Raw genomic sequence first — 21,428 nt, forward strand, 5'->3', positions numbered from 1 at the left:
GCCTTACACACACACACACACACACACACACACACACACACACACACACACACACGAATATTATTCAGCCATAAAGATGAAAGAAGTATTGATACATGCTACGACATGAATGAACTTTCTTTCTTTCTTTCTTTCTTTCTTTCTTTCTTTCTTTATTTATTTATTTTTTTGGTCTTTTTGCTATTTCTTTGGGCCGCTCCCTCGGCATATGGAGGTTCCCAGGCTAGGGGTCAAATCGGAGCTGTAGCCACCGGCCTACGCCAGAGCCACAGCAACGCGGGATCCGAGCCACGTCTGCAACCTACACCACAGCTCACGGCAACGCCGGATCGTTAACCCACTGAGCAAGGGCAGGGACCGAACCCGCAACCTCATGGTTCCTAGTCGGATTCGTTAACCACTGCGCCATGACGGGAACTCCATGAATGAACTTTAAAAACATCATGCTAGGAGTTCCCTTGTGGTACAGCAGGTTAAGGATCTGGCATTGTCATTGTAGCGGCTCAGGTCACCATTGTGGCACAGGTTCGATCCCTACCCGGGGAAATTCCACATGCTGTGGATGCAGCCAAAAAAGGAAAAAAAAAAAAGAAACATAATGCTAAGGGAAAGAAACCAGATAGCAGATTAGTGATTGCCTAGGACTGGGGGAAATAGGGAATGGGGGAGAGACTGCTTAATGGGCGTGCAGTTTTCTCCTGGAGTACAAAAACAGTTTGGAACTAGATGGTGATGGTGGTTGCACAACATTGTAAATATAACAAACGCCACTAAATTTACCATTAGTGATTTAGTCCTTTGGGTACTAAAGTCCCCAGCACCTGAGCCCGACCTTTTCTCTCCCAGAGAACCACCCCTTCCCCTTGAGAATTCCAGGGCAGAAAGGGAGGAAACAGCAGCATGACTCAGAGAGTGGGCCCTGGAGTCAGCCTGCCTGAGTTCAATTCCAGGCACTCCCACGTCCCCCTCTGTGGGGGTGCTAATGCTACCAGCATCATGGGGCTGTTGTGAGAATGTCGTACTATTGGGCATGTAAAGTGTCTGGGCCCACGTAAGCCACAAAGTCAGGTCAAGCCACCTTCTCCTACCATCACCCACGCTGCAATTATTTATTGAGCACTGCTATGTGCCAGGCACTCTTCTAGGCCGTGGGGACTTTGGTCTATAAGCAAGAACAGCAATAAAACTCCTTTCTTCTTGGAGCTCACATTCCAAGGAGGGGATAAGACCGTAAATAAAGTTACTAAAATATATAGTATGTTCATGGCAGTATGTGCTAAGGAGAAAAAAATGAGGGGTGAGGGATAGACCGTTTGGGGGAAAGGTTAGAAATGTAAATTAGGTGGCTAGAGAAGGCTTTCCTGAGTAATGTTGAGAGGAAAGTAAGGGGCATTCCTTTCCTACTGCTGCTGTGGCAAGTTACCACAATCTTAGTGGCTTAAAACAACACAAATTGTAATATTCTAGTTTTTTGAGGTCAGGAGTCCAAAATGGGTGTCACTGGACTGAAATCAAGGTGCTGGCAGAGCTGTGTTCCTTCTGGAGGCTCTGGGGCGGCGGTGGGGGTGGGGGAGTTGGTACCTTGCCTCTGCCGGTTTCCAGAGGCCACCCCCATATTCCCTGGCTTGTGTCCCCATATCATTCCAACTTCTGCTTCCATCATCACATCTCCTCCCTCACTTTCATACCTTTGTTCTTTCCCTTATAAAGATCCTGCTGGAGTTCCTGTCGTGGCTCAGTGGTTAACGAATCCGACCAGGAACCATGAGGTTGTGGGTTCGATCCCTGCCCTTGCTCAGTGGGTTAAGGATCCGGCGTTGCTGTAAGCTGTGGTGTAGGTTGCAGACTCAGCTCAGATCCCACATTGCTGTGGCTGTGGTGTAGGCCGGCGGCTACGGCTCCAACTCGACGCCTAGCCTGAGAACCTCCATAGGCTGCAGGTGCAGCCCTAAAAAGACCAAAATAAATACATAAAGCCACAAGCCTGGATGCTATCTCCAAGGGAGTGCAGGCAGAGTAGAGAGGATCAAGGAGTGAGCCCTTGGCCCCTTCGATTAGGAGGAACCAGTGACGTAGGAGGAAAACCAGGTAAGGGTAGGGGTTCCAGAAGGGTCAATGCTGCACTCTGTCCAAAGTTACGTGTGGAGTGAGGGGTGGGTGGGGCAGAGGACCACCCTTGCTTTCCTAGGGCTGTTCTCTGGCCAACAGCCTCAATGGGGAGCAATTTAAAGGAGTCAGACCTACCAAGGCAGCCCTGCTCCTGTGATTTCAGAGCTGCCCCCTCTCCAGGAAGTGGATGGGTGGGCTCTAGAGGTCAGGTCCTTGCTTTACCAGAATGATTTCCTTTGGTTTCAATTCCTGCTGGGCGTTTAAGACTCCGCTCAGTCATTCGGAGTCCCTTTGCCGGGTGCTGCCCCCCAAGACTGAATGATCGCCCCCACCCACTGCTCCCCCGCTGGACAGGCTATGCACACGCCTCAGTCGATTGGTCTCCCACTGGGCCAGGCACACTTTGGGCTCCCGGGAAGCCTCCTTACTTCCGCACACCCCCCACCCCCGCAGCGTGGCATGAGCCTCGAGCCGACTCTCAGTGAATGTCTGTGAGCAGAAACACTCAGCAGAAGCCCCTCCTGCTGGGATCCAGCCCGGCCTCCAGCAGGTGGGGCCCTCACAGCCCCGGCCTGCTGACACTCACCAAACATTTGTTAAATATCGAGAAGAGGGCCAAGGACTGGGTCCAAGTCCGAATTCTGGCTCTCTCAAGTTGTCAGGACTTCAGTCTCCATCTCTAAAAGGGCAATGAGACAGGCTCATCCTTTAAGCTCGTCCTCATCAGCTGTGACAACACTTAGGAAAGTGTTCAGGAAACTGTAAACCAGCCGGGAGTTTGGAGGAACCACAGGTTGAGGCTTTTCTTTGGGGGCTGAGTCAGGACCCACACCTACACCAAGACTGGGTCTTCCTCAAGCCACTCTGAGGACAAGCAGCGCCTTCCTCAGGCAGCAGGACCCGGGGAATGAGTGGGGCCTGGGTCTGACGGAAACTCTCACACACTCACGGATGTTCCCAGTGACTAAGGGCCGCACAAAGCAGCAGGCTGGACCCTTCCTGAAACTCGCCCCAAAGCTGCTCTGACCAGCTGGCCCCTGCTCCAGCCATCCTAGGCCCCACTGTCACACTTCTTCGGGGGTGGGGGGCGCTCCTCCCTCACTGCCCCGTCCCCCCAGCAGGGATCAGGGGACAGGCTCCGTCTCAGCACAGACAACAACACAGAGGAGGTTCAGCGTTCGGAGCCGTTTATTGACATTCACTCCCCCAAGTGACTTTTCCTCACTGGCCAGGAGTTTTAAGAACGGCGGGGGGGTGGGGGGGGGGGGTGGGTACAGATGGAAGCCAAAAAGAATTATCTTGAATGTGCTGTGATGGGTTGAAAAGAGGTTGGTCTGAGATTGACAAGTCCCCCATTTCAGAGGCTCAGGAAGTTGAGCCGAAGAATATACACTCCTTCAGCCAAGTCCCTGCCATCTGCTGGCCCTCCTGCCAGGCATCTTCCAGACTGTTGTACCAGTAGGACCACTAGCGCTGCAGTGGCCTTAGCGTCTTGACTTAAACAAACAGGGGACGCCTGGCCTGGCTCCATGCGCACAAGCAGAGACAAAGATGACTGATTAGCAGGAGATCTGATCTGTAGGACACAGAGGATGGGAGAGGGCAGTGCTTGTCAGCATCAGATAAGGACTCTAAGATGTAGTGTGAATCTGTAAGGCAGGACATGGGGATTAAGTAAGAAAATGCAACTGTCAGCCGCCCCGCTTCTGAGAGACTTCCAAGGCAGTCTCTGCTCACAGGGGGTTTCACTCCCCATGGCTCTAAACCATCGGGGAAGCAGAAGGAAGTGGAAGTGGAGTCTGCCCAGCTGGGGCCTGGGGCCTGTCGTGACTGTCCAGCTCTCTGTGGTCAGAGGGCATCCCAGCCACCTCAGATCCTGAGGCTGGGATAAAGTGAGGGAACAGGACTTTGAGCCCCGGGGGAACGGTGGGGGCCACGCCCCCAAGGCCCTGGCCCCGCCCACCGGGCTCCACAGGCCGCCTCTTCTACCGCTTCTTCTTGGCCTCCTTCTTGGGCCTCTTGTTTGCAGAAGGAGCAGTGGCCTTAGGCTTCCTCGTCACCTCTGTACTTCGGGGCTCAGACGGTTCTGCCTCCTGCATGGTGACAGAAAACAGAGGCCTGCTCAGACAAATCAAAATGACACCCACAAAATGAGATCATGTCTGAAGGGACTTTGCAAAGAGAGGCATGCCGCAGAGACACCAGGGATGGAAACTGTCCCTGCAGGGCCCCGGGATCCCCATGTTTGCGGGACGGCCCCCGGGAGGGGGTGAAGGATAAGGGAGGATGCCCGAGGGGAGCGGGCAGCCTTTGGAGCCGCACAGGCCTGGGGGGGGATCTAGTCTCCGCCACGTTCCAGCCAAGTGGCCCTGTGGGCCACATGCTTCCCCCTCCTGTGTCTCGGCTTGCCCACCTGTGAAATGGAAGCAGGGGCGCGTACCTTGGCGGGTGGGCTCTCTGCTGAGGCAAAAACGCGTGGAAAGCACCCAGTGGAGGCAAATGCACCCAGCGGCTGCTGGTCACCGCATGTGGGACTGGGCACAATGTGGTGAGGAGCGGCTGTGGGCAGACTCGCTGTGGCTTGCTCTCCTTCCAGCCCTGCTTCTCTCCTCGTTCCTCTTCTGCCATTCAGGCCACAGAAGGCCAGGGCAGGGAAGGGTGGAGAGCACCAGCCGGTGGAAGTGCAGCCACGGCACAGAGCTCTGCGGCCTTGGGCAGAGGTGCCCCGTGGGAAAGGGCAGAGGGCAGCCCCAGGGTAGAACTCCAGACTCTCCCTGTATCTGGGGCAGCTCTGCTTTTGATCTGTCACGTACATTGTGATTTGTTCCCTGTAAGATCTGGTTTAAACAAAGGTTCTCCTATTGAAAAAAGGTTGAAAACCACAGAGCCAGCCCTGGCCTTTATTGTGCTGATAAAGAAAGTGGACTCTGGGGAAGGGACTTGGCCTGTCCCAGCCTCACAGGCGCATGTCAGAGAAGAACCTGGAGTGGCCTCAGTCCTGCTGAGTGTCCCCTCCCCTCTGAGGGATAAATCATACTGCGCCACAGCCAGGCAGGATGTCAGAGTCCACTCTGGCCCAGAGAGCACTAACCACAGGCTGCAGGCCTCGTCCGGCCCACAGGCAGACTTCACTTGACCTGCAGTGTTTATTTTTAAGAACTTGAGCCAATTGGGAGATTTCCCATTCAGTCTGGATTCCTTGCTTTTCTTGAAAACTTTAAACATCCGGTGACACTGGCCCCAAATCTCCTCATGGGAGAAATGGGCTGAGCAATGGCTGCCCCTTCATTCAGGTGCCTCTGCCCCCACAGCCCCACTGCCCCCGGCACTAAGCAAGGAAATGCACCTCAGTACCTTGTTCTTTTATTAAAGATGGGAAAACAAAAGATGAAGCAAGAATACTAAGAGGGAGTATGCTGTTTCTAGAAAAGTATTTCTGCATGTTTAATTGGCCACCTCCCAGCTTCCAGCTTGCTTTACTCTGTCCTTCCCTGTTCACTGTCGGCCCCTGGCCCAAGCCTCAAGCCTCCTTCTGAAAGAAGCGGCAGGACTATGGCTGTGGAGGGGCGGTCCCCACCTAAGGCCCAGTCCAAAGGTCTGCCACCTCCCTCTTATCAGCCATCGCTGTCTACTCTGCTGCCAACCAACGGAGACAACAGACCCAGCCTGGTCCCAGGCACCCAGGCGTGATGGCCCCAAGATAACCAGGCGGCCGGCTCCTCCCCTGGCCAGGTCTCTGATAGTGCTCAGGACCCCCACCCCCTTATGCTGATACTGTTTCTGTAACTTGGAGAAAGAAAGAAAGAAAAAGGAAGGAAGGGAGGAGGGGGCGAGGGAGGGAGGAAAGAAGGAAGGAGAGAGAGAGAGAAAGAAGGAAGGAGACAAAGGAAGAGAGAAAGAGTGGAAGAAAGAGAAAGAAGGAAAAAAAGGAAGAGAGAAAGAAAGCATGAGCAAGACAGAAAGGTAAGAGAGAGAAAGAAAGGAAGGAAGGAAGAAAAAAAGGAAAAAGAAGAAAGCCCATTAGGAAAACAAACAAACAAACCCAAATCTCAGAGAAGCCAGTGTGTCAAGGGCACAGGCTCCCGCTGCAGAGCCCAGCAGGATGGCTACTGTTTAAGGCAAACCCCACAGGGCACAAGGCATTTGGAGACTTTGGGACCTGGAAACCGTCCCCAGGGCAGTACCTGTGAGGCCAGTGGAAGCCAGTCAGTCCCTGCCCTGGGCAAACAGGGCATGATTAGACAAAGGGTTTGTGCACTGGGAACCTGTCAAGCCTGCCAGGATCTCCAGGGATGGAGCCCCCCTTGAGCTCAAAGCTGGACACCTCCTGCGGTTTCAAGTGGGGCCTGGTACACAAACCAGGGATGAGGACACCTGGCCGCTGTCCCCAGTGCTTTCCTTACTCCACAGACCTTCTCCCAAGCACCTCATCCTTTCTGGCACCTCCAACTCAAGTGGCCCAGACAGAGCACAGCCCCTTCTCCGGCTGGCCTGGCCTTCCTCCCCTACCCGTAAGCAGAGTAACCAGAGCCCCAGTGACACCCCCACCCCCGCTGCCCCTCCATCCAATCGGTCACCAGGTCCTGCTGATCCGCCCTCCTCCATCTCTTGACCTGGCCACTTTCTGGAGCCTCAAAGGCCCTGCTTCAGCTCCCCCACTGCCAACTGGCCCCCCTGCTCTCTATGCCATTCCTTGCACACGTGCCAAAAGAATTTTTCGAAAGTGCAGATGTCCCCACCTTAAACCTTCCAGTGGCTTTCCATCACCCATGGTCTTGTGTCCCACACCCAGGACAGCATCTAAGGAGGCTGCCTCACCAGCCTCCCCGGACTCACCTCTGCCCCCTACAATGGGCCAGGCCCCAGGGCTTCCGCTGCCCACCCCTCAACAAGGGGAGCACCCTTCTCTCCTTGGCCACCCAGCAAACCCCTCCCCTCAGTGTGGTCCAGCCCAAGAACACACTCCTCCTTCCTGTCTAGCCTTCTTCCTCTGCTCCTCCACTGCAGCAGATGCATCCTTTCCTCCACCCCAGGCACCCAGGAAGATTACAGAGCCACCCTTATCTTACCTAAGCTACAGGTGCTCCCCCTGAGTCTCCCCAACTAATCTGTGAGCTCTTGCGGACAGCTTCAATTGTTCCCAAATGAATGAAATGAAAGAACACGCAAGCTCTCCTGTGACCAGGAGAACTTCATTCCCACTTATCATCATAAAAACCTAACAGTCTCACTTTTTCCTGTGAGAAATGGGCACAGAGGACAGAGTAAATTTTAAACCTAATATACAAACCCTAAACCATGGCTAGACATAGCCACCAATAAGCATAGTAATAATAACAGCCATAACAGCTGCTTATATATATATATATATATGTAGTCTTTTTAGGGCCACGCCCATGGCATATGGAAGTTCCCAGGATAGGGGTCCAATAGGAGTTGTAGCTGCCGGCCTACACCACAGCCACAGCCACAGCAACGCAGGATCTGAGCCGCATCTGTGACCAACACCACAGCTCACGGCAATGACGGATCCTTAACCCACTGAGCAAGGCCAGGGACAGAACCCGCAACCTCATGGTTCCTAGTCGAATTCATTAACCACTAAGCCATGACGGGAACTCCTAACAGCTGCTATTATTTGCAATATGCCAGGTCCCAGGTTCTGTGCTCTAGACATATCCTTTTCTTTTTTTTAAGCTATTTCCATATTGCTTATTTTTACTTATTTATTTATTTAATTTTTGGCTGCCCCAAGGCATGTGGAGCTCCCTGGCCAGAGATGAGATCTGAGTCGCAGGCTTGACCTAAGCCACAGCTGCCGCAATGCTGGATCCTTAACCCACTGTACCTGGCCAGTGATCAAATCCGTGTCCTGGTGCTTCCAAGACACCGCCAATCCCACTGCGCCACAGCGGGAGCTCCATGGACATATATATTTTGGCCTCACAAAGTGCCATAATGAGTCCCATTTTATAGATGAAAGAAGAGACACTCAGGTTATGTGACCTGCCTAAGGTCTCAGATGCAGAGTGGCAGAGCCAGGATGAACCTGAGCTCTCAATGGCTGTGTGGCACAGACTCTCCTGGGTTCCTAGGGCTGATGGCCACCAAGAATCAGATCTAAAAGTGAAATCGACTTTCTCTTTTTCAGCGCCTGGAAGCACAGGTGACTCTGGAATGACAAGAACAGCTTGTTCTAGATCCCACTGGCGGGTCATTCAGGAACCCCTGTGCTTGTGATGGGAGTCAGGCTTTGTCTTCCAGAGTCGAGAGCAGCTCGCCGTGGGTGTGTGGACACCATACAGTCATCGAGGATCTGAGTGCATTATTTGTCTCCTCTTCACCCCAGACCTCCTCCTCTCTTCCCCAGCTCAATTTCTGGCACTGTCACCCACCCCGTCACCCAAGCTGGAAGCCTCTAAGCCATTTCTGATTTCTCACCAGTCCCTCATGCCCCCACGTCTAATCTGTCCCCATGGCCAGTCCATTCTTCTTTCCATGGGCACTCAACTCTACCCGGTCCCCTCTGGACACACACCAGGGAGCTGGTTCAGACCTCTGCTCTCTTGCCTGTCCCTCCCAAGGGTTTTCCTGTTTTCAGAGCCCGTTCTCCTAAAACAACCATCCTGATCATGTCTGTGTTCTGCTTTAAACGTGTTGCTGGATCCCTCTTCGTACAGGACGGATTCCAAGAACCTCCAGGTGTCTCTCTTTGTATAAGACAAATTCCAAGAACCCCCAAGTGGCCTCCAGAGCCATTCCACTGCTGCCTTGGCCCTGTCTCTGGGCACGCCCCCTCGGTCACTTCTGGGCTACTGGCCAGCCAGTATCTCCCAGATGCTCTGTTCTTTCATGCTCTGTCTGCGTCGAGCACATGCAGGTCCTGTGCCAGGCAAGGCAGGCTAATGGAGAGGAGGGGGCACACTTAGTGATGTGCACCACGTGGGTACCTCACAGACCCGGGCACGCTGAGCCCCCACCACCCTCATGAGCCCTCACTCTGAGCCCCATTTTACAGGTAAGGAAACTGAGGCTCAGCGAGTCCTAGCCACTGGCCCAGCGGGGCACAGCTGCCTTCCCCTCAAGGGGCAGGGAAGCAAAGGCAGATGTTACGTGCATGACTCGGATACTGGGGTCCTAGCCACACAGAGCTGTAGCTCCAAATTCTTAGCTGGCAAGAGTGACTCTAAATAAATGGCTGACTTGTCATTTCTCTTCAAATGTACGTTGCTGGTACAAGCCAGGCAGACGGCAGACTCTGAACACTGTAGCCCCACCTTTCCATCTGGGAACACCTCGCCTCCTCTGAAGCAAGTGTTCAGTTTCCTCAGCAATCCCACCTTGGGGAGTAAAAGACCTCCCCCGCCCTCAGGTGGATCCTGGGTCTGCAGAGGCATCCTCTGCGACACAGGCCTCATCAATAATGTAGCAGCTCCACAGCCACTTACAAAGCCAGAAAATTGCTGCTATTCATCAGATTCAAATAATCGAATCTGTGCCGCGATGTATCAACTCCCTTCCTGCAGGGAAAAGCACAGAGAATTTTATGATTTCCACGCTACAACTCAGTGTGGATTTAGTCCAATAAATCAGGATGAAATGTCATTCTACACAGACTGAAACCACTCTCTCCTCTAAAATAGTCCAGGGAAAGAAAACCACTGTGCCACACTCAGGTAGCCTCACGTACCTTGCCTCATTCGATCCTCAAGAACTGCATGGGAAGGACGTGAACGCCCTCCTTCTCTAGCTGGGGACACAGGCTCGGGGCGTGGGGAAGGCAGGCGGTCCCCAGACAGGTGCCCAGAGCTGAAGCTCTGGCTCATCCTGCGCGCTCTTGCCCCAGGCCCCAGATGGGGTGGAGACTGGGAGACCAGGCAGGGCCAGAACTAGCCCTGGCCTTGAGAGGACAGGACTAGCTGGAACAGAGAGGGGGAGGCCGACCGCGTGGGCTCCACAAGGCGAAACACAGAATCCAGAAAGCACATGGCAGGCAATAACTGTGATAACAGAGAAGAGGCCTGGGAGTGCACCTGACACGATTCAGCGCCACCCAGGCCCTGCCCCCCGGCTGGTCTGGGGCTCCTTGTGTGTTCAACCATTTCTCCCACTAGCCTGTACCCATCTCAAGACCTTCGCCCTGTCCACCGCCCAGCAGTCTCTCAAAAATGGCTCATGAAGTAAAAAACACCCTGCCACCCAATTTAATTGCAAACACCTCCCAAGCTTAAAAAAAAATACAGGGCAGAGCTACAAAGTCAGTTGTGCAAGACTGTCTCCTGAGATGTTGAGAATGGGTATACGCTTGCCCGGGTTAACTGTTTCCTGTGGGAGCCTTCACTAGCAGCTAGGGGCCAGGCAGACTTTTCCAACAGTGTCCTGAACTTTTAGGCCACTGCCCCACTGCCCCCGGGAAGGCGCCTCCCTTTCAGGGCTCCAAACACCGCCGGGCTCTTTGATCGACAGCAAAGTCTATGTGGGCATCACATGGAAAGCCACCCTTCTTGCTATCGATTCCGATGGGTGAGTTCTCCTCTGCCAGATCACCGTGCTAGACATCAGTTGTCTTTGCCCAGACCCCCTCTCTATTGGGACCCCATCCTTTCCCTGTCCCACGTGGTTCTGAGGGGACTCTCAGTCACTGTGGCCACAGGAGTGGCCAGTTAAAAGTGGCCTCGCCGGAAGCGGTTACCCAAGGCCCCTTCCCACCTAAGGGGCAAAGTATAGACTTGTGGCCAGGCTAGAGCCAAGCAGAGGCCTTCCAGGAGATGTGGAAAGTGAGCACAGGTAGAGAAATGGCTTCTCTTGCTTGTAAATCATGAGTGATAAGGATGCGGCCTGGAGCTTCTTGCAGCCATCCTCCTGACACGGGGCAAGGGCCTAAGAATGAAGCCAGCGCTCACAGGAAAGCCAAGAGATGGAGAGGCAGACGGAGCCCTGACGACCGTGCGAACTTCTGAGCCCAGCTGTGCCTCAAAATTCCCAGTTCCAAGAGCCAATGCAGTTCTTCCCAGGGAAACTGCTCAAGCTGAGTTTCTGAGCTTTCAACAGAAAGGGTCCTTGTTAATAAGACTGAGACCAGGAGTTCCCGTCGTGGCGCAGTGGTTAACGAATCCGACTAGGAACCATGAGGTTGCGGGTTCGGTCCCTGCCCTTGCTCAGTGGGTTAACGATCCGGCGTTGCCATGAGCTGTGGTGTAGGTTGTAGCCGGTGGCTACAGCTCCGATTCAACCCCTAGCCTGGGAACCTCCATATGCCGCGGGAGCGGCCCAAGAAATAGCAACAACAACAACAAAAAAGACAAAAGACAAAAAAAAAAAAAAGACTGAGACTGAGGCAATCAGGTAAGTGGAAGTGAAAGTATCTGCCTAGAGGCCAGCAGCTGGCAGGGCAGATGTGACATAAACACATGAGGAGATGAGAAGAGCCAGCATTTTAAACTTCTAGGAGACCCTGTGACTGACTGCCAGATAACTATTACTACAGGCTACAAGAGTTGCTGAACTAAATGTCAACACCTGCTTGCTTAAAGATGACTGGATCAACGTTCTGGGTGGAAACGGATCTAAAAGCTCAAGCAGGCTGTGGGGGAGGGGCTCCCAACCTTTACTTCCTCATTATCTATTTCTTCACTCCTGAAATTCAGCTCCTACACCTCATTAAAACTGCTGCTCTCCACTTTGGGAAAAGCTACAGACTCTCTTTCCAGAAAATGTGCATAAACATGAAAACATCACACTTTTGCACACAACTACAGGGAGCTCACAGACTTGTGCAGCCTTTATCTAGAGAAGCCCAAGGGAACCAGGAACTCCTTATTAAGAACATAGTTCTACTGAAACAAAACCAGAAGGACAGCAGCCTTAACACAGCATCATCATCATCCGATTGAGCAGCCTTTCCTCCATCACTCGGCTGCTCTTGTTTTACATGTGCCCTCCTTGAATCACTGGAAGGTTTGCAAGGAGACCAGTCCCCTAGTCCTCTGCCCGCTGCTCTGACTGCCTCCAGGAGAGCGAAAGGAATGGAGACCCCAGCTTTGTCTGCACAGCACTCCTGATCCTTTGGGAACCGACCCTGCCCTCCACCCCTAGAGGTCACTCCACAGGATGCTCCCCTCCCCCACACTGGCCATAGCAGTCCCAAGTTGGGACAGCTACAGAGCTCCTTCTCTAGGGATTTTGGAAGTGGGACCAAGCAGGGAGGCAGCCTCCAGATGCTGCAGCTGAAAGACGTAAACTCTGGAAGCTGTTAGTGGCCCTGTTTCGTCGTACCAGAGGGACAGCGAGCAGAGGAGGCAGGGCAAGAGAAGTGAGAGACAGGAGATGGTCAGTGGAGGCAGAGGGATGCAGATGGTGAGTGATGGAGTCCCTGGTGCCCACCCCTTCCAGAGGTCCAGCTGCATCCCTGCTCTGGAACAGCACCCACATCTTTTCAGTATCTCTATATTACACAGAAACTACCAAAATTTAGCATGCCCCAAGTTCAGGCCTGCCCTGAATCTTTGTTTCCTTGGCAAAGCTTAGCAACTCACTCTTGGGGTTATAAGAAATAATGCTATATTGGTTAAAATAACTCCCAGGTCTCCATCCCCAGCTTCTCATTGGACAGCATGCTATTATTACTTAAACTTAAGACAGAGATCTGAACACCTCCTGTCTTCCTCAAATTGGTTTGTGCTTCAGGGAAATAATCAAGGGACTAGATCAGTGGCTTCATTACAGAATCACCTGGGCACTTAAAGAAAACACTGATCCAAGGCTTCAAAGAACAACTGAATCAGAATCTCTATAGGTGCAGCCCAGGCCATTGAAAATTCCCCAGGTGGAAAATCACAGACAAGCCCAAGGCCAGGCAATCTCCGTTACCACTCTCTAGTCCCTTGCTCATGGCAGACATCAATGAATCATTTCTTTAGTCTGGAGCCTAGAAGCAGCCCCGAATCCTTTCCACCATGGCCACCATATAATCAATCAGACTGGGCATGAGAGATGAAACACAACTGCATCCTGGAATAGACAGAAGTGGTACAGGATCAACCTTCTTATATTTTAGAATCCAGCCTACAGAAAATTCTTGGAATAAATGTGGTCCAGACCTCAATCAAGCTCAAACAAATGTTTGTTTTCCTGGGTCTTGGTTTAATGAGGTGTCAATGAGAAAAACGTTCTCATTTGGCTTAGGATTCTAGGGACTTTGGTTCTGATTTTACGAATTAGTTCTTGCTCCTACTATGAAAAGAAAGGGGGTGGGGTGGGAAGCATTTCTTTGTGTTCATTTTCTTCTTCCCTGATTACCCCCAAAAGAGCTTTCAAATAATCTGCTAAATATTGAAATACTGAAGTCATAAACTAGTTGCAAAAAATCAGCTTACTGGAACAACAGGAAAGACATTCTTTTGCTTTTCAAAGCCTTTCCCATCATCTGGAGCCAAAAATATTATCATCTGACCCAAAAAGCCACTAATAAATCTTGCGTCTATAGGCCAAGCAAGAAAGATGATTTTGCCCTAAGCAAAGTGGCAGAGAGAGCAAGATTATTCTCTGGGTCCTCCTACCCCCACCCTCCTCCACCTCCTTGCCACCTTCACTTCCAGGTACCTCCCTCCTGCTCCTGGGCTGCCTAGAGTCCCCCCAGCTCCCCATTCCCACAGGCTCTCTTCCTAAGAGCCCCAGAGCCCCAAGTTAAAAACCCTTTCTTTTCTCCTCCCCATCCAAATTCCAAATCCCAGTTAGCTGCTAAGCATAACCTCTAAGCACAATCTGAGCACTCACCCTGTCTTTGTAAGACCGTTTACATGCACAGAATACTCTTTCCATTTATTTAGGAGTTTGGGGAGTGAGAGAAGGCTGCCTTGGGTGGGGGAGAGGGAATAGAGGTTCAGAGAGGAAAGCTGGGAGCTGAATCCCTGCATAACTGAGGACCATACCGCTAGCATGATGCATCAAAAAAACTTACATTAATAATACCACTTTTTTTTTGCTACTGATCTATTGAAAAACTAAAAAACAGAAACAAAACAGAAACAAAAACAAACAGAAAAACAAAAACAAAAAAATAACACAGTAACTTTCAGTTATAAAGACAATTCACTTGTGTGAGCCTTATTCCCCTAAACTTTAAGATAAATGAAAATGGTATGTTCTGATGTTTACATTTTAAAAGATGAGGGTGTTGACATCACAAATAAAGAAAATCACAGGGCAATGTCACTGATGAACATAGATGCAAAAATCCTCAACAAAATATTAGCAAACCCAATCCAACAATATATTTTATTTTTTTATTTATTTATTTTTTTGTCTTTTTTTTTTTTTTTTTTTTTTGGCTATTTCTTGGGCCGCTCCTGCAGCATGTGGAGATTCCCAGGCTAGGGGTCCAATCGGAGATGTAGCCACCGGCCTACGCCAGAGCGACAGCAACTCGGGATCCGAGCCTCGTCTGCAACCTACACCACAGCTCACGGCAACGCTGGATCGTTAACCCACTGAGCAAGGGCAGGGACCGAACCCGCAACCTCATGGTTCCTAGTCGGATTCGTTAACCACTGCGCCACGACGGGAACTCCCAACAATATATTTTAAAGGGAACATACACCATGATCAAAGTGGGATTTATCTTAGGGATGCAAGGATTTTTCAACACCTGCAAATCAATCAATGTTATACACCACATTAACAAACTGAAGAATAAAACCCATACAATCATCTCAATAGATGCAGAAAAAGCTTCTGACAAAATTCAACATCCATTTATGATTAAAAACTCTCCAGAAAGTGGCTACAGAGGGGACACACCTCAATATAATAAAGGCCACATATGACAAATCCACAGCTAACATCATACTCAACAGTGAAAAGCTAAAAGCATTTCCTTAAAGATCAGGAATAAGACAAGGATGTCCATTCTCACCACTTTTATTCAATGCAGTATTTTAAGTCCTAGCCATAGAAATCAGAGAAGAAAAATAAAAGGAATCCAAATTGGAAAGGAAGAAGTAAAACTGTCACTGTTTGCAGAAGACATGATACCATACATAGAAAATCCTAAAGACACCACCAGAAAACTGCTAGAACTCATCAAAGAATTTAGTAAAGCTGCAGGATACAAAATTAATATACAGAGATCTGTTATATTTCTACATACTAACAATGAACTATCAGAAAGAGAAATTAAGGAAACAATCCCATTTCTCATCACATCAAAAAGAATAAAGTACCTAGGAATAAATATACCTAAAGCGATAAAAGACTGTACTCAGGAATTTCCCATCATAGCTCAGTGGGTAAAAACCCAACTGGTATCCATGAGGACACGAGTTTGATTCTTAGCCTCACTCAGTGTTAAGGACCCAGTGTTGCCCATGAGCTGTGGTGTATGTCCCAGATGTGGCTCAGAACCTGCACTGCTGTGGCTGTGGCATAGGCTGGCAGCTACAGCGCTGATTCAACTCCTAGCCTAGGAACTTCCATATGCTGTGGGTGCAGCCCTAAAACAACTATACTTGGAAGACTATAAAACACTGATAAAAGAGCCTAAAGATGACACAAACAGATGGAAATATATCCCATGCTCTTGAATTGAAAGGATTAATGTTGTTAAAATGACCATACTACCCAAGGCAAGCTACAGACTCAATGAAACTCCTATCAAAATACCAAAGGGATTTTTTTTACAGAATTAGAACAAGTAATTTTAAAATGTGTATGGAGACACAAAAGACCTGAATAGCCAAAATGATCTTGAGAAACAAGAACAGAACTAGAGGGAGTTCCCATCGAGGCTCAGGGGAGATGAATCTGACTAATATCAATGAGGACACAGGCTCGATCCCTGGCCTTGCTCAGTGGGTTAAGGATACAGTGTTGACGTGAGCTGTGGTGCAGGTCACAGATGTGGCTAGGATGCACTGTTGCTGTGGCTATAGTGTAGGCTGGTGGCTACAGCTCCGATTTGACCCCTAGCCTGGGAATTTTCATAGGCCACGTGTGTGGCCCTAAAAAGACAAAAAAAAAAAAAAAAAAAAAAAAACTAACAGAACTGGAGGAATCATGCTCCCTGACTCGGACTATACACAAAGCTACAGTATCAAAACAGTATGGTACTGGCACAAAAACAGACACATAGGTCAATGGAACAGAACGGAGAGCAATTAACTTAGGACAAAGGAGGCGAGAATATATACTGCAGAAAAGACAAATCTCTCTCTCTTTTTTTTTGGTCTTTTTTTTGTCTTTTGTCTTTTTTTGTTGTTGTTGTTGCTATTTCTTGGGCCGCTCCCGCGGCATATGGAGGTTCCCAGGCTAGGGGTTGAATCGGAGCTGCAGCCACCGGCCTACGGCCTAGGCCAGAGCCACAGCAATGCGGGATCCGAGCCGCGTCTGCAATCTACACCACAGCTCACAGCAACGCTGGATCCTTAACCCACTGAGCAAGGGCAGGGACCGAACCCGCAACCTCATGGTTCCTAGTCGGATTCCTTAACCACTGCGCCACGACGGGAACTCCAGAAAAGACAAATCTCTTAAATAAGTGGTGCTGAGAAAACTGGACAGCTACATGTAAAAAAACAAAATTAGAACATTCTCTAACCCCATATACAAAAATAAACTCAAAATGGATTAAAGACTTAAATGTAACAACGGAAATCATAAAACTCCTAGAGGAAAACATAGGCAGAACATTCTTTGACGTAAATTGTAGCAATATTTTTTTAGATCTGTCTCCTAAAGAAAGGGAGATAAAAGCAAAAATAAACAAATGGGACAAAAGTTTTTGAAGGAAACCATCAACAAAATGAAAAGACAAACTACTGAATGGGAAAAAATATTTGCAAACTATACAACCAGTGAGGGGTTAATATCCAAAATACATAAACAGCTCATACAACCTCAATATCAAAAAAAAAAAAAAAAAAGATCCAATTAAAAAAAATGGGCAGAAGGCCTGAGTACACGTTTTTCCAAAGAAGACATGCAGATGGCAAACGGGCACATGACAAGATGCTCAAACATTGCTAATCATCAGAGAAATGCAAGTCAAAACCACAATGAGATATCACCTCACCCTTGTCAGAAGGCTATTATCAAAAAGAATACAAACAGGAGTTCTGTGGTGGCTCAGCGGGTTAAGGATCTGGTATTGTCACTGCTGTGGCCTGGGTCACTGCTGTGGCACGGGTTCGATCCTGGCCCAGAAACTTCTAAAAAGGGAACCCTTTTATACTCTTTGTGGGAATGTAAATTAGAGCAGCCACTGTGGAAAACAATATGGAGGTTTCTCAAAAAACTGAAAATAGATAACTGCCAGATGAACCAGCAATGCCACTCCTGGAAATATATCTGAAAAAACCAAAAACACTAATTTGAAAAGATACATGCACCCCAATGTTCATAAGAGCATTATTTACAACTGCCAAGATATGGAAGCCACCTAAGAATCCAACGGATAACTTACCAATGGATGAACAGATAAAGAAGATGTGGTATATGTATACATGCAACAGAATTCTACCTAGCCATAAGAAAGAATAACATTTTGCCATTTGTAACAACATGGATAGATCTAGAGGATATTATGCTAAGTGAAATATATCAGAGAAAAGATAAATACCATACAATATCACTTGTATGTGGAATCTAAAAAATAAAACAATCAATGAACATAACAAAAAGAAACAGACTCACAGATATAGTGAACAAACTATTGGTTACCAGTGGGGAGAGGGAAGCAGGGAAGGGCAAGATAGGAGTATGGGATTAAGAGGTACAAACTACTATATATAAAATAAATAAGCTATAAGGACATTTTGTAGGAATATAGCTAATATTTTATAATAACTATAAATGAGTGTACACTTTAAAAACTGAATCACTGTGTTGTACTCCTGTAACTTATGTAATATTGTACCTTAAATACTTCAGTAAAAAAGTAATAATAAAAATAATGAAATAGGGAGTTCTCGTCGTGGCGCAGTGGTTAAGGAATCCGACTAGGAACCATGAGGTTGCGGGTTCGGTCCCTGCCCTTGCTCAGTGGGTTAATGATCCGGCGTTGCTGTGAGCTGTGGTGTAGGTTGCAGACGCGGCTCGGATCCCGCATTGCTGTGGCTCTGGCGTAGGCCGGTGGCTGCAGCTCCGATTCAACCCCTGGCCTGGGAACCTCCATATGCTGCAGGAGTGGCCCAAGAAATAGCTAAAAAAAAAAAAAAAAAAAAAAAAAAGACAAAAAAAATGAAATAAAAGATGAGATTGTTGTCCCAAATTAACCTCTAAATGTCTAAATGGCAGGGTTGAGGCATCCTGTTGAGCCCTTTGTCGACTCGCTGCCTCAAAAGACCTCAACCTAAGGTGTACTAAAAACCTCAGAGATCAGGAAAGGGTTCCCCCTTTTCTGAAAATTTGCTAAATGGACCTGGGTCTCTAAGGCCAGCCTTGAAGGGTTAAGAGCACAACAGGAAGTGAGCAGCAGCTCTCCTAAAGACCACAGACCTCTGACTCTGCATCTCTGCCTATAAATCAAAACATCCATTCCCTCCCTCCCTCAGAACTCTGAGCAGGCTGCATCAGTGGCCAGTGATAATAAAGATGTCTGTATTGGGAGTTCCTGCCGTGGCACAGCAGGTTAAGGATCTGGGGTCATCTCTGAGACAGCATGGGTTTGAGAAGGCACAGCTTCGACACCTGGCCTGGCACAGTGGGTTAAAGATCTGGCATTGCCTCACCTGTAGCTCGGATTCGATCCCTGGCCTGGGAACGTTTATATGCCGTGGGTACGACATGCTGGGTTTGTGAGGACAGAGCCACAGGGCACAAGGATTATGTCTTTAGAGTGTGCTACAACTGTGGGTGGAAAAACTCCAACGGTGACCTCCTCCTCAGAATGTCAGAATAAGAAATGGAGATGGACAGAACAACCCAGAGGCCACGTGCCTGTCATGTCACGTTCACCAAGGCTTCCTTTGGCTGCTGCTCCTCCTGCGGGTTCCCTGAATGCTGGAGCTCCTCAAGGCGCCCCCTAAGCCTTTTCTTCATCCCACCCCATATTCCTCCTTAAGAGACCTCATCCTCACAGCTTCAGTTACAACTCACAGACCCACAAATGTTGGTCAGCACTCACCACAGACCCTCCTCCTGATATAGACCCGTGGAGCCACTGCTTACCTGACAGAACATCTTAAGGGCACCTGTTCACAACTGAACACAGCATGCTCCTTCCCCAGCCCCATCCCAAGCCTGCCCGTTGCCAGAGCTCCTCCCAGTCACACCAGCAGAATCTCAGGGACAGAGTCACCTCCAGAATATGTATCTCCAGAATATATTAGAGACTGTTAAGTGAAAAAAGAAAACTGTGAAACTGTTTAATAGGATGCTATCTTTAATGTATCAAAGGAAGAATATAAATGAATAAATAAATATCACACACATAACCATTTGCATATGTTTTCAGAAAGAAACAAAAGAAGGAAAAGTCAAAATAAAAACGGTTGCCTATGCAGAGGAAGAGGAAAGGGTGGAAGATACTGAGGTTAAAGGAGGTTTTTTTGACTGTATCCTGTAATACAGTTTTGGGGAAATGTTCTATATAAGTTTTATATAATTTTTAAATTAAATTAAAGGGGGGGAAGTTGTTCCCATCGTGGCTCAGGGAGACAAATCTGACTAGCATCTATGAGAACTCAGGTTCGATCCCTGGCCTTGCTCAGTGGGGTAAGGATCCAGCATTGCCGTGAACTGTGGCGTAGGTCACAGACGTAACTCAGATCCTATGCTGCTGTTGCTGTGGCGGAGGCCGGCAGCTGCAGCTCCAATTTGACACTTAGCCTGGGAACCTCCATATGCCATGGGAGCGGCCATAAAAATTAATTAATTAAAGGGGGCGACCTCTAAAAATTAAAAACAAATTGAAGCAAATTAATATCTGTCATTAATTAATTAATGTATACTTATGTGAAAAAAAAACTTACTAAACACAGTACTCTGACCATATATCCCTACTGGGACAGATCTTGGGGGCCCATAAAGAACAACAACAAAAAAAATCATGAATTTCATTTTGAGCCTTACTGTTAGTAGAGAAAAACAATATAGTTATTTGAAAACTATAATAACTATATTGTCGGTGTGCAGAATAGAGTTTACATTAAAATAAAAAAATAAAAACCTGCTATCCTTAGAGAAACCAGCTTGCAAGGTTGGTCCTTAGCTGGCAAGTGGGTAACTGGATTTTTGGGTGGTTCCCACAATTCCTAGAACTGATAAGAATGGCTCGCAGTGCCTAACCTTTTGAGCAAACAATACGGTTTATGCTGAATAACTGCTTTCCTTCTGGAAGTCTGGAATTATTTTGGACCAAACGAGGCAGAGGAGGTTTATGTGACCTGCCCCCCAAAAAACCCTAGGCAATGAGTCTCAAACGGGTTTCCTTGGGCAACAATATTTCACACAACTTCCTGGGGCTCCAACTGAGACCACTGGAGCCAAAAAAAGAAAAGAAAAAAGAAAAAAACCTAAAATTAATTAAAACATCAAATATATAAACATTTTTAATTAAAATAACACAAAAATCTAGTCAAGACTGGAGGCTGCTGTAGCTCTAACCCTCTACTCTGAAAACTAATGAATAAAGGAAAAGAACCAAGCCTTTTACTATGAACAGCATTTCAGAGGAACTACATAGGTGATAAGGAAAAAGGCCTCTTCACTGAAAAACTCCAGCTACTAAATGCAGAAGGAAACAATGCATCTAAGAAATGATCCCTGGAGGCTGAAAACATTTAGGTAAAGACTGATGAAGATTTAATCACAAAGGGATCAGCTATTACACCTGAACCCATGGATATCTTTTAGAGTCTCTGTGTGACAACCAGATACCACGTGACCATTGATGACATAAAAACAGGAAGGACACAGCACTAGATATGAGGTTTTCTCATCAAATACCCCGATCTGAACTGAATCAAGCCTCTAGATCGAATTTCCGGTTGATGGAAATATGGGGAACACAGGAACATGTCAATACCACAGAGATGCAGTCAGCCAATCCTGGATGTGGATGTGGTAGAAGACAGTGACCTGTGTTCTCCAACAAATCAATGCTATGGGAAAAGCTGGGGGGGTGGGATGGTGGAAGGAGGGTCCAGAGCTACAGAATAAAGAGAACTAAGGAGTTTCCATTGTGGCTCAGTGGTAATGAATCCGACTAGTATCCATGAGGATGTGGGTTCAATCCATGGCCCCACTCAGTGGGTTAAGGATCCGGCTTTGCCGTGAGCTGTGGTGTAAGTCACAGACGTGGCTCAGATCCCGCGTTGCTGTGG

At 48.5% G+C, this 21,428-nt stretch overlaps 1 protein-coding gene across 3 annotated transcripts in view; it reads right to left on the bottom strand.

The window, feature by feature from the left end:
* Positions 1-3,279: 3,279 nt before the first annotated feature.
* MANBAL (mannosidase beta like) overlaps positions 3,280-21,428 on the bottom strand; it is a 30,807-nt gene continuing 12,658 nt past the window's right edge. For all 3 annotated transcript variants that reach the window (XM_047771129.1, XM_047771130.1, XM_047771128.1), the window contains exon 3: positions 3,280-4,202. In XM_047771129.1, the coding sequence (XP_047627085.1) occupies positions 4,095-4,202 (108 nt within the window). In that variant the 3' untranslated portion in view covers positions 3,280-4,094. The remainder of the gene's footprint in view (positions 4,203-21,428) is intronic.

Source organism: Phacochoerus africanus, chromosome 3, assembly GCF_016906955.1.
Source record: "Phacochoerus africanus isolate WHEZ1 chromosome 3, ROS_Pafr_v1, whole genome shotgun sequence".
Taxonomy (NCBI): domain Eukaryota; kingdom Metazoa; phylum Chordata; class Mammalia; order Artiodactyla; family Suidae; genus Phacochoerus; species Phacochoerus africanus.